The following is a 13,802-nucleotide window of genomic DNA, read 5'->3' as shown; positions in this document are numbered from 1 at the left end:
CCCCCCAAACAAAAGGCCTCACATATTTATTACTGAACCAACCTACTGGTGCAGAAGCATAGGAACAGAGAAAAATCATCTTCCCAATAAAACATGTCTATTGTTCAGGTAGTAGTGATGTTTACACTAGGAGACCAGGAGTGAAGCTGGGTGACTCTATCAAGTTCCCTATTGCTGCATAACAAACTAACCGAAAACTTAGTGGCTACAAGTAACAATCATTTACTTTGCCCATAAATATGTGCTTTGGGCAGGGCTCGGTGAGATCAGCTCATCTCTGTTCCATGTGGTGTCAGATGGGGCTGTTCCATTAGGGGCTGGAGGATCCACTTTCAAAATGACTCGAGATGGCTGGCAAGATGGTGTTGGCTATCAGCTGAAGTCTCAGCTAGGGCCCGGTTCCACTCCACAAGTTGCCTCAGTTTGCCCTTAATCTGAAGGCTGAGTTCTAAGGGTACACATCCAGAGATAGGATGGTTTGGGTCCAGAAACCAGCAGTCACTTCTACATTCTATTGGTCATCCACAAAGTCCAGATTCAAGGAGATTTGGGGCCATGTTTTAAAATCTCCACAGTGAACCTGACCATGTGGACAGTCTGAGAGGATAGAAGTAAGAGTATACTTCCTAGCACTGGGACTATGGGAAGCAATGTATTAGGGAGCCAGGGTATACAGACAAGATTGGAAGAGTAATGAAATCCAAGGCCAAATTGCTGGAAAGGCTGGCTCCAAAGAGGGCCACTCAGCCAGGAGGCTGGGTATGTAGAGGCCAGCTGAGAAGCAGATGTACAAAGCCAGGCAGAGCTTGGCAAAGACTCGTGGAAGCTGAAGATCTGAGTAAGGCCACATGTCAGTTATCTGGTTGAGAGGATCAGAAGTCCAGCAGTTCAAGTGAAGTGGTTGAAGCAGATAAGACAATTAGAACCAAGAAGAAAGTGTAAGAAAATAAGGCAATGCCAGAAAAGAAGACAGAAACGGGAGTCCAGATCTAAGAAATACGTAAGAATCAGAATGAAGCAAGGCCAAGGAGGTAGGAAAACAGATAAGACTTCAACACCAAGGTAGGGTGCAGAATGATGTCTACACTGCATCCATTTGGCTGGGCCGCTGTGGGATCTCAAGGTACCTCTGCTGAGTGTCGACTAGGTGGGTCAGCAGTCAATGAAGGGACCATAATGTCAATATATAGGCAGACAAAGACACTAAACACACGAACTGCAGTTATGTCAATTCAGGTTTTATTGAAGTTGCTTCTGAATATTCTATTTCATCCTTAGTTTTCCCTATTTGATTTGCTTTAGTGTACAAGAACCTTTCTTCACTTATCAGATCCTTTGCCATGAAAGAGCACCAATTAACTTATCAGTATCAAACTGATTCCCTTATGACACTGAAGAAAATCTGTACAAGGTTTGTAGAATCCATGTACTAAAACACCAGGATCCCCTCTTCAAGTGAGCCAAAGCTTCCTTACATATCTGCAGGCCTACAACATCTTTTCGCTTTACCATCAAGATCAAAGTAAAGAAGAGCACAGACACAATTTTCTTGCTCCTCCAGTCTAAAAGTGTGGATTTCTTGCATTACAGTTAAAAAAACACAGAAAAAACCAGAAGCTAGAAGGAAAATAAGTCACTGTGATTGATTAAATTACAATTTTTTTTTATAGAGAAGCAGCACTTAACCAGTTTTCCCCTTTCCCTAGACTTTAGGCAGCTATAAAAACATAGGCAAAATAACATGTATAATAAAAAGTAATAAAAATAAATATTTGAGGGCCTACTGCAGTAGACAATTTACACATTTCATTTAATCCTCACAATACTGTGAGGGAATTATATCATTGTACAAACAAGGAAGCAGGCTCAGAAGGGTGAAATGACTGGGGCCCAAGATCACACAGGTGACTGGGCTGGGATTTATGTTCAAGTCTATGCCTCCAGAGCCTAAGCTCTATTATGCTGCTCTGGCTCCCAAAAGCCCAACTTTTTGAGATTCTTACCATTGTAGCTCCAACTTCTAAATTTACACTTTTAAGTCTGCATAACTACTGAATAATAAAAGAGCTTAAAGTTATTCTCAATCTACTTGCTAAAACAGGAGTTTGCAAGGATTAGAAAACTCTTCAAGTACTTGGAACATTCCATTACCTAAAATGATGGTTGTTCTAATTCACTGATAATGACAGCTAGTAATTCAAGAACACATAGGTAATTGCAATTGGCTCCTTTTCTTGTTGCCACCATCTGTCAATCTCAAAGGAATAAAGGCAAAAAAAAAAAAGACAAATTCCTATTGTGAAATCCAACTGCTCATTAAATTTACAGTATGCACTTAGTGGAAAGCCCAAAGAGGTTCTGGTTTTAAAATCTTACCACCAGTCTTTTGTTTGCTTCTTAAAAGCACCCATTTGTTTTTTTTAAATATCTAATTCTGGTGGAGATGGCAGGGCCCATTGGGGGATGGCTTTATTGATACATATGAGGAGTCTGCTAGAACTATCTATGATGTCTAAGAGGATAACTTTTAATACTCCACAGGATGGGGTCATAAAGTTCCAGTAGAAATGGATTTATCTTATGGATAACTAACTTAAAAAGCCTAAACCTATGCAATCTGGACATCTAACAATCTTTGTCCACTGGGGACATATTTGCATGTTCATTATAGAACTGTTGGATCTTAAATGATTAAAGTTAATATCTAGTTGTTCCTTATTCAAGTTCTCACTGAAATTTAGTTTACTAGTTTTAGACATTTTTTGAGTCCAGTCCCAAAAAGACGTTTTCATGCTTAAGAAGCTGAAAGGGTGAGATGAGATCATCATTAAGGCCCCTTCTAACATTAAAATCTCCACAATTGACCTCCTTTCTAAAGCCTGATTGATAGGTCATTCACTTGCTCATTTATTGAACAAATCTTTTACAGAACACCAGCCATAAGCAAGGCTAAAAAAAGTAAAAAATAAACATATAGGCTCATTAATTCTAGGAGGTCAATACATAAAGGACAGCTAGATGTTAATAAACATAAGACAGATATGAAAACTAGAAAATAAAGCTTATCAGTGTGAGAGAGGTAGTGATTTGTGAGTACCAAATAAAAAAATTCAGCATGACTAAATGAAATGAGAAATCGTAGAAACCTAACATTTTTGTCCTGACCACCTCCCTGCATAATCTAATAAAGGATGATGAGGCAAATCTGACAAAGTGGAAAATTTAAGGACTAGTGGAGAGAAAAGCTGTAGGTAAATTACCTACATAGACTGATTTGGGTCATTAGCTATTGGTGCTGCCTTGGTTTCCCTGAAATGATTATATACCTAGGGAGGCCGAAAATTACTGGAAGGTAACTCAGCAAAGAAAGCGCAAGGATTCTTGATCATACTCGCTGGAGAGGAACCTGGTATCTTGAATTTCTTGATACTTCATTTCTATGCCTACAGAGCCTAAGCTCTATTATGCTGCTCTGGCTCCCAAGTCTTGTCTGGGCCTTAATTAGCCCTTGTAAATGGGAATTGGAAAGGGACAATGAGTGTGCATATGGCCTACCTGGTGGGGGCTACAAGGACAAAAGATGGCTAAAAGGAAAATAAAATAAAAAGGGGAAATCCTAAAAATCTATGTGTATAAAAACCAACCCAAATGATCTAAATTCATGTAACTCTAAAGCTTTATCATCTAAGTACCCAGATGTTGAACCAATCCCTACCATCTCCTTTTCCCATGAAATACAAGATCCTATATAATTCCTGTTATAGGGACCATTAGAAAGAAACATTCAGTTGAAAATACATAAACATATACTCATTTCCACATTTTAAAAAGATTTTCAATTGATAGTCATCAGAGTACCAATTTTAAAATAATTTTCTTAAACATATTTGGACAAAGGCCATAGGATCACTTGTCACATTGTTCAAATGCCCAATGGCAAGACTTCTGATGAGACCAAATAGGTCACATTAAATCAGTAGAGTATCTTAGAAATAAAGCCAATATGACTAAATCCAAAACAGATCACATGAAGTACCTCATGTACAATACAAACCTAGTTTAATAAATAAAGGAAACACAGGTGACTGTACCCTGGGAGAACATTCGGTTCCTCATGGCCCATTCATAGTCTTCTCTGAGACTCCACTGCCACTTCCACCCGGGCAAGTCTAATGGTGCGGCCATGAAGCTTGTAGCCATCTTGCCTTACTAACGCCACGGTGCCAGGCTGCACCCCAACACGAGCTGGCACGTGACAGAGGAGTTCATGCTCATGAGGGTCATATTTGTCACCGATGGGTGTCATCTTCTCCAGACCATGTTTAGCAAACACACTTTTCAGCTTTGCTTCTAAAAGTGACAAGCCTCGGAAGATCTTCTCCAAAGTGAGCTTCTGGTCCCCAGGCTCTGTTTCTTCAGAAATGTACTCTCTAGTCTTCTCCAAAATGTCTGCCACTTCTACCAGGTCCTTGCAGAAACTCTGAATTCCTAGAGAAACCAGACACTTTTATTGTTTGTGAGGAAATCACTTTGCTCTTGGGGGTGAAGTATGGGGAAGGCCCAGAGAAGTGGCTGGTATACTGGATACCCCAGGAAGTGGGAGGATTGCCACACAGGACCCAGGGATCGTCATCAACGATTATCAGCTTACCCAACTGACAAACCGGGGTTTCTCTTGGAAGGCATATGACTGGGAAGCCTACTAGGGAAAGGGGAAGATGGTGAGAACCTAAGAACTAGGTAAGTCTGCATGCAGGAGGCTCAGAAACCCGTCCTTTAAAAACTGGATCATTGTTTCTTGTATTTTTATTGCTATTCACCTTTAATACTGAGTTATGTACATTTTGAAAATTCTTGTAGGTCTTAATTTTGCTAAGACATACATTCTCAATAGGGACAAGATATTGGCATTTCATGGGGCAGGGGGCAATAATACAAAAGTTAGTTGACAAGACCGTGCTAAGGGAGCTTCAAGAATCGTTTATTCTTGAGGATTGGCTAAACAGGGACAGGAAAGCAGGATACTCCATAGATGAGATGAGTCTCCAACTGCCTGCTCGAAAGTTACATATATTTGCTAGAGATGGGCCACAAAACTTTTAAAATCTTTTTAGTCATATGAACTGTTCTAAAAGTAAACTCAATTGTTGAGAAATCTCATTACTCCCAATGTAGCATCTTGATTTTTCTTACAGAAATGTTAAGGAATGTCATCATTACAGATATCTATGATAACAGCAAAGCCCTGGTGGGAACTAGTGAAGGGTGAAGGCTTTTGTTCATCTGGTTTTAATCCAGGGACAGTTTTTTTTTTTTTAAAAAGATTTTATTTATTCATTGGTGGGCGGGGGAGAGTGCATGCACGAGTGGCATGAGGGGCAGAGGTAGAGGGAGAAGCAAACTCCCTGCTGAGCAGGAAGCCCGAGGCTTGATCCCATGACCTGAGCTGAAGTCAGTCACTTAACTGAGCCACCCACGGACCCCAATCGAGGGACAGTTTTAAGGCCATGAGTCAAAAAATAGGCAGCCACCTTAACTGTATTCAGAGGTAAAAAGGAAGATTATCTACAGGGAAGCAATAAAAGAGATGACGGAGAAGAAATTTTCTAGACTTGCTGCCTAGATTCTGGAAGGAACAACTGAGAGAGGTAGAAATTCTATCTTTAACTTCTGGGTGATAGAGATGCATTATAGCATCTTGAGAAAAACAAGTGTAATAGGATTCAAATTAGTCTAATAACATATATAATGGATTTGGGGTGCTAGGGCATGACAGATGGGCAGGAAGAGAAGATATCAGAAGAAACAGGAGAACCAAATGAAGGAATGCTGGTGAGACCTGGTCTGGTGTAGAAGAGGAGGCGAAGGAGAGGAAAGAGTAAAACCAGCAGGCATTTCCAGGGAACCAGACTTGGTGTGATCAAAGTTCCATGAGATACCTCCCCCACCTCCACTGGGGATGGCAGCCATAAATATTAATGGCTATTAATAAAATCAGCTGGAAAGGTAGAAGAGATTTGCCAAAGGCTTGAGAAGTATGCCGATTAGATAAAAACTCCACCCAAGAGAAAAGGATGTCTCATAAAGATCAATCAGGGTACTAAAGGCATCTCCTGGCTATTAAAAGAAGACATATATGCTAATAGAATTTTGAAAGTGGCAGGCTTCTGGGCAGACTTGTACACTGCCATGGTACAAAGAACCCTGGCTTCTGTTCAGTCAAGTTGTATGAATTTGGGTAAACAGAAGCCCAGGTTCTCTTGTGTATAGTGAGGGGTTCAGTCTCTGATTCTATTCTAATTACTGTTACTTCAGTAGGAAGTTGGTGTCTGCACCATTTCTTGGGAGTGGGGGGTGAGGGAGAATCATTATGACCTGTTTAAGAGAAGAGTTACTGAGACAAAACTATTCCTGGAAGGAGGGTCATTATGCTATACTACATATTAACTAAAAACAATAAAAGCTTTCTACTTTTTTTCTACCTCCATGCTCCGTGACCAATCTTCAATTTTTCTAAGTATTCCTGGCCACTAGAAGGAAATGACCCAAGCAAATAACTTAGGTGGCATACTGCTAGACACATTTTGCTTTCTAAATGAATACATTAGATTATCAAATTATTTTGAGCTTAGCTAATACTTGTTTGTTCCTGGGAACCTTATCAATTCTTGAGGAAATTGATATAACTGATATAACCCATCAAAGCTTGACTTCTGGTAAGCCATTTTACCCTGTTCCCCTCAAGCAGGCAAGAGGTCTTCCCCAGAAACCAGTTGGTTTATTTGCTACAGAAATTCCTTATAGCTCAAAGGTGAGCAGACTTTTCCTAAAGGGCCATATAGTAAATATTTTAGGTTTTGTGGGACAAGAGGCAAAAATCAAGGATCTTATGTAGATGATTATTTAATAAATGAGAAAATTTATTTCTATAAATTTTTAATAATGAAATTCAGAACTGTATTTACGGACTAACACACAGGCTGTAATTTGCCAAGCTCTGTCCTGATGGTTGGAAATAAGACACTAAAACTTGGATGAAACATCAGTAATACAATTTGGGGGTCAGTACTTAAGCTGATACTCATAGCCTTGAAATGTGATGTCTCTAGCACTGAATGAAAAGCAGAAGGCTATGCCAAAGCACTGGGGCTGGACGGGACAGGATAGGAATGAAGTGAATCCTATGCACAAATAGCAGATAAAATCCAGAGAACAGGAACTAGTGTGACATAGGGGAAGGACTAATAGACTGGGGGTCAGGAGACAATGGACTCATGTCTCTGTCACCAATTAATTTTTTCAGCTCACTTGTAAAAGGAGATTGGACTACATAAAATCCAAGGGCTCCTCAAGCACCTTCATTCTATGTGAAGTCAAAGTATAATGCTCTGTATGAAATTATGAGCACGGCAAGTAATCACAGATTTGCCCTCTACCCTTCAATCCCTGTTACTAACACTTTCATGAACACGTTTGGAACGAGATGTTGTGTGTTCAGAGAAAAATTTCTGTAAGACTTTATTTTTTATTTTTTTAAATGTGAGGCCTTCAAACGTATATATATATATATTTGAGATTTTATTTTTAAGTAATCTCTATACCCGATGTGGGGCTCAAAAGCCTAACCCAGAGATCAAGAGTTGCATGCTCCACAAAGCCGCCAGGCACCCCTGAAAGACTTCAAATTGACCAAAAAGATTATTTGGTCATCAGTGAAAAAATAGATGTGATCTAGTACAACTTCCAGAGTTATCTGCTTCCATATGGTCCGAGCCTTTGTCTTTTATTTTATAACTTAGTAAGTTGTAAATACTGATGGTAATGCAAATGATTTTTGTCCATAGTAGTGAAAATAGTTGTAGTGTCCACAGTAATGAAAATGATTTTTGTCCACTTTATCTCTCTGGTGGAGATACAGTTGATTACTGCACTATGGATATAGACCAGTTTTGCTTCTACGAAGCAAATTTTAGTATTCCTGATTGCCCATGCATCTTGTTCTTTGGATTCTCCTCTGAACATCTTAATGATTCACTTGTTTATTAATGAGTTAAACAGAATTGATTGTATAAGCACTAGAATGTTAAGTGTACATGCTTGAAAAATAAAGTAACAAAGGTTTGGGTCAAAACAAAGGCAAGCATTATTTTAGCAAATGGTTGACTTGGCAACATTCCCAATAAAGATCTTAGAAAACATATGGCAAGAGTGGAAGGGCAGGGTAGGATTGGTTTAGGACCTAGATGTGTTTTTTACTATGTTCAGTTTGCAAAACTGCTAGTAAGTATCCTTAAACTAAAAGGTATTTTTTTTTTTTTTTTGAGATAGAGTGCCTGCATGCAGGGGGTGGAGGGGCAGAGGGAGAGACAGAATCCCAAGCAGGGTCCATTCCCAGTGTACAGCCCAACGCGGGGTTCAACCTTCTGACCAAGATCATGACCTCAGCTGAAGCCAAGAATCGGACACTTAACCGACTGAGCCACCTAGGTGTCCCAAACTCAAAGGTATTTTAGTTTTTATCACAAATAAATCTCTCACCAAATATCTTGGCGTCTTCTACACATCTCTGGGTTCGCCGCCTTATGTTTTCACCATCGGCTACAGCTCTCTGGTATCTCATCTGACACCAAAAGCAAAGTCAAAATGATCAGAAAATACATGCTTGCTGGTGGAAAAGAATGTTTTTGCTTACTTTACAAATTTCACCCTTGGGATAGGTTTTTATAAAAACAAAACTTAGGAGCTGTAGGCATCTTCGATCAGCTACTACAAATCCCGAGTCAAAGCAGGAACTTACTCTTCACAGCAGCCCTGATAGGCTGTCATTTAGCCTCCTACTCTTAACACTTCACAACAGTTTTCAAGCTCATTATCTTGAGCGCAAGCTTCCTTTTTCAGACACAGCCAATACTGCCAACCCTCTTTCTTTTGTTGAACTGAACTCCAGGACAACAAACAGTAAGTTTTAAAAACGTGTCATCTTTTGAAGGCAGTTAGTTTAGCTCCTTTAATCTTTTCCTCTTTCATTCTTATAATCCTTGATTCCTTTAATTGCTCTCACAAGACATGCTTTGCTACCTCCTTACCATTCTGGGTGGCCTTGCTTTGGAACTACTCTAATTATCGCCCTCAAAGCTTGTCTGTCACCCCGGTATGGCAGAGCATGCCAGATGGAGTCTGACTGGCAGAGTACAATGATAAATGACATATTCATTCAACAAATATCTATAGAGGTTTTACTACATGCCAGGCCCTGAGCCTCCTCTGGTATGCAAGTACTGTGACATAACATGTTTTTAACTACGAGAGACTACTTTGCCTAGTATACCTAGCAGGAGAGTGGAGATGGGGGGAGAGGTAAAGAGCCAATGAGAGGAAATTTAATTTAAAAAAAGGACACAAAAATTGTCCGTGGATATTTAAAACAGAGAGGGGATGTGAGGGACAGACAAAATCTACTCACTGTTAAGTCCTGGACTTCCTTCTCCAGTTTCACAGCTTTAAGCTTTAAGGCTCGTTCTGCCAGAGAGGGCCCAAGCTCATCGGGAGGGTCCTCAGAACTGCAGTCCTCACCAGCAGTTCTCTGGGTGGCGGTGCTGAAAGGATGTGGCCATCCCCTTAAGTGGGAGGGAGGGGGCACATGAAGAAATGCCATCACACACAGCCAAACTGCTTGCGGTCACAGTAACAACACCAACACTTAGAAAGGGCTTACTAAGTGCCAGACACCTTTGTCAGGTTTTACGTAAATCATCTTTACATCTCACGGTGTATGAGAGAAATTATATTATCATCTCAATTTTTTTTTAAAAAGGTTTTATTTATTGGGCGCCTGGGTGGCTCAGTTGGTTGGGTGACTGCCTTCGGCTCAGGTCATGATCCTGGAGTCCTGGGATCGAGTCCCACATCGGGCTCCCTGCTCAGCAGGGAGTCTGCTTCTCCCTCTGACCCTCCTCCCTCTCATGCTCTCTCTCATTCTCTCTCTCGCAAATAAAAAAAAAAAATAAAAAAAAAAAGGTTTTATTTATTTATTTGAGAAAGAGACAGCATGAGTGGTGGGGAGGGGCAGAGGGAGAAGGAGAAGCAGACAACCAGCTGAGCAAGGAGCCTGATGCCAGGACCCTGAGATCATGACCTGAGCCAAGGCAGATGTCTAACCCACTGAGCCGCCCAGGCACCCCTATCATCTCAATTTTATAAATGGGAAAACTGAGGCTCAGAGAGGCTTATGACTTGCATAAGATCACATAGCTAGTATTCTGTTGAATCAGACTACTGAACACAAGGCAGGAGGAATAGCCAGAAGTGGGGACACAAAAGTCAGCAAGAGAAAACCAAGTTCTAATGCCCAGAACCAGCGGGGCCATATCAGAAGCGGGAATTCAAAACACAAATAATTTCTGATTCAATCCTTCATTTTACACATAGGGAAAATAAAGCCCAGCAAAGGGACTGTGTCAAACTGGAGTTAGGCCTAGAATTCTATAGCTTTCTTGACAAGCTCTGAAGTAAGGCTCTTAAGAAAGAGAACCTGTTTTAAGAGAAATTCTGAGTTGAGAACTCACTTCTGTGTAAAATGAAGTCAATTAAATACTTATAAAACACTATACGTTCCAGACTGTGAACTATAAACAGGTGAATAAAATGGACCTTTATATTCAATCATGTTTGTCATCTACAATTTCATACAGCTCAAATGTCTGACATATAGTTGTTTAGAAAGGAAGAAATTTAGGGCAGGGGCTACTTTACAAATCTTCGCTTATAGCAGTTCTGACTCCTCTTTCAAGGAAGTTTCCATTACACTTTCTGGATTCCCATAATCTGATTCAAAGTAAAATCAACAAAATCAATCTGTGAGTACAAAAGATCTTTAAAACAAATAATTTACTCATATAAACTGGCATATATTGAAGAGCAGTCATTGAGGTGACATCCGTGCAAAGATTTAAAGGGGGTAAAATGAGTTTGCTTCAAGAAAGGGAGAGGGTGGGGCGCCTGGGTGGCTCAGTTGGTTAAGTGGCTTCCTGCGGCTCAGGTTATGATCCCAGAGTCCTGAGATCGAGCCCTGCATCAGGCTCTCTGCTCGGCGGGAACCTACTTCTCCCTCTCCCACTCCCCCTGCTTGTGTTCCCTCTCTCATTGTGTCTCTCTCTGTCAAATAAATAAATAAAATCTTTTAAATTAAAAAAAAAAAAAAAGGGAGAGGGAACGGTCAGTAGAAAGCTATGGGCCAGATGACTTTTATGTCCCAGACTTTCCAGGCCAGGCCTGAACTCAATTATTACAATCTGGTGTCAGATTATATGTGGTTCCACATTTTTGGTTCAGAAAATATGGTCACCTTAGATCTGGGGCAAATCACACAGGGTGAAATACCTCCTTCCTCCTAAACTCCTAACAAACTACATTTATCCAATTGAAAGTAGGTCATAACACTCCCAGGGCCAGTTTAAAGAGAAAATGGCCAAAGCCCAAGTCTGAAGAGGACAGTTGAGGCTGATCCCTTCAATTCTTCCTGCTCCAGAACTGGAGTGAGGGGAAATTTTATCAGAAGCAAACTTTTTTCTTCTGGTCACTTCCCTACATCATAAACTGCCAAAAAGACTTAAAAAGCCCGAAACCCTGAATTCAATCTGGCACCCAGGTGCTAGGGCTGGGTGCTAGGTCAAGTGTGTTAAGATAAAAAGGTGACAAATAGTTATGCGCAATTCCCGGATTCCCCGCAGCTTAATTTACATTTCAGAAGTCCAACCTTACCCCACAGTTCACTCATTTTTATACTTTCTGAGGAACAGTCAAACACAGAGTCGCCCCTCAGAATAATTAACGTTGCTTACTAATTAAAAGCGCCGATTCTAGAGTCCTGACTGGTTTCTAATCTGGGTTCCACCATTACAGAGTATTTGAGTTTGGGAAAGTTACTGAACTTTTCCAAACCTCAGTTTTTTCGACTGAATGGGAGAATAAAAAGAACAATCCAGAGAGTTCTAGAGTCAGCATCAGTAATCAATAAAAGGTGCCGCAGCCGATGGTGAAAAGCAGCAAATGCAACTACATAGACTCCCGAGGGCAGGTGGAAGGGCCGTTTGGAGACCAAGTCGACCGCCCTCCTTTTACCGACAGGTGAAGCGAAGCCGAGATAATGGGGAAGGGACTGGCCTAGGGTCACACAGGGAGTCAGCGGGGAGAATTCCAATTTAACTGCAGACACCTCAGCTGGAGAGAAAAGGGCCGGGACACGTACATCCCCAATTCAGTCGATGCTCGGGGCTGAAGAGTTCCCACTTCCGAGGAACGTGACCTCGGCTCTTCCTTGGCCTAGCAAGGAGGCGCGGCTGTGTGCCTCAGTTTCCTTCTCTGTAAAATGGGGCCGTGAGCGCCGGATCGGACAGCCGAGAGGCTTGGTGGGTCATCTCGCGCCCTCCAGCCCACAACCGCCCTTCCAGCTTTCTTGTCTCGCACTATCCTCAACCCCCGACCCGCGGCCTGCCTGGCTCACCTGCCTTCGGACGCGGCACTCGAGGCCAGGAGGCGCTGCAACAGCCGCCGGACCGCCCATACGGACCGCGCGGCCATATTCCCGATCTCGGCTGACGGAGGCAGCGCAGGCGCACTTGCTCCAAATGACGAGATAAGCGAGATACCACGCTTCCCGGCAGCCTCTGCGGGCGCTCCCAGCCCAGGGCCACGGACTCCAACGCCACACTTCCGGTTGTCAGTGCGCGCGCGGTGCTGGTGCCTCTCCGGTGTCTCCGACCTAACGCGACACTTCCGGTCCCCAGCGTGTTGGGCGCGTAGGGCGGGTTTCTGTGGCGGGACTTAGGCTCGGTGCTGGTCGCGAAATCCGCCGCCAGCACAGGGGATCGCAGCCGTACCCTCAAGGAGCTTCCGTGAAATTGTAAACAATAAGTGAATGCAAACGCGACTTCAAGTCAAAATATGACTGGTGGTTAAAGGTGGGGGACGTGGTGCCGCGGAAGCGTGGAATACGCTGTGGCCAAGTGTGGGCAGTTTCCCCAGAGGAAATACTCGAACTGAAAGCTGAAGAATGAGTAGATGAAAAGAGGAGGAAAGTGGTTCAGGTAGAGGTAAACAGCATCTGCAAAGACCCAGTCCAGAGGGAGAGTATATTGCGAGTAAGGCGCTGAACTATGAAGGAAAGAGGGCCAAGCAACACAACACAGTTAGCGGAACAGATCACGCGAGGGATTTAAAAAACTTGAAGCCCAATTCCGCCATCACTCTTCCCTGCTTTTTTCTCCAGTTCCCTTGTTTTCTGACTTCGCTATGTTTTTAAATGTTGTGTATTTTCTCATTTCCCTTCACTGGAATGTGAACTGCATTAGGGCAGAGAGGAGTTGGTTATTGCCAATGAACGATGAAACAGTGTCTTAATGTAGTACACAAATTTTTTGTTGAATGAACTTGAGTCTTAACTCTCATTGCAATGGGAACATGTTACAAAACGTTTACATGTTTAATGGGTCGCTTTGACTCCCGTATGATGGAGATGGCTGGGTCTAAGCAAAGAGGTAGGGAGACAAGCTGTTGTACTAGTCCATGCAAGGGAGGGCTGTATTCTGTCCTGGAGACCCCTTAATAGACCTTTGTAACACCCTATCTAAAGTAGCTACTATTTTAGGTGTGTCCAGCACATTTCTGGTTCCATATTTGTATTTTATTTGTTTTGTTTTCTTTTTGTTTGTTCTCCCAACTAGAGTTTGAGCAAGAGGGTGCGTGTCTTGTTCACAGTCATGATTTCTGACATCTAGTACAGTAGGTATACATAGTAGGTTCTC

General features: G+C 42.0%; 1 protein-coding gene across 1 annotated transcript; it reads right to left on the bottom strand.

Moving 5' to 3' along the window:
- Window positions 1-1,217: 1,217 nt before the first annotated feature.
- Window positions 1,218-12,614, bottom strand: GRPEL2 (GrpE like 2, mitochondrial). The gene is made up of 4 exons (XM_032395337.1): window positions 12,503-12,614; window positions 9,464-9,617; window positions 8,539-8,620; window positions 1,218-4,488 (listed from the first exon to the last, which is right to left on the bottom strand). The coding sequence occupies exons 1-4, from the start codon at window positions 12,577-12,579 to the stop codon at window positions 4,124-4,126; spliced, it is 678 nt and encodes a 225-aa protein (XP_032251228.1). The 5' UTR covers window positions 12,580-12,614; the 3' UTR covers window positions 1,218-4,123.
- Between the last annotated feature and the right edge of the window lie 1,188 nt (window positions 12,615-13,802).

Source organism: Phoca vitulina, unplaced genomic scaffold (genome assembly GCF_004348235.1).
Source record: "Phoca vitulina isolate PV1807 unplaced genomic scaffold, GSC_HSeal_1.0 scaffold83, whole genome shotgun sequence".
Lineage (NCBI taxonomy): Eukaryota > Metazoa > Chordata > Mammalia > Carnivora > Phocidae > Phoca > Phoca vitulina.
Note: the sequence above shows the minus strand (reverse complement) of the source record. Positions and strands in the feature narration are given on the sequence as shown.

Coding starts and splice junctions, on each gene's coding strand:
- GRPEL2 (XM_032395337.1), bottom strand. CDS start 12,579: ATGGCCGCGCGGTCCGTATGGGCGGTCCGGCGGCTGTTGCAGCGCCTC. Junction 9,618..12,502: donor AGTGCCGCGTCCGAAGGCAG/GTGAGCCAGGCA, acceptor CTCCCACTTAAG/GGGATGGCCACATCCTTTCA. Junction 8,621..9,463: donor AGGAAGTCCAGGACTTAACA/GTGAGTAGATTT, acceptor TTTTGGTGTCAG/ATGAGATACCAGAGAGCTGT.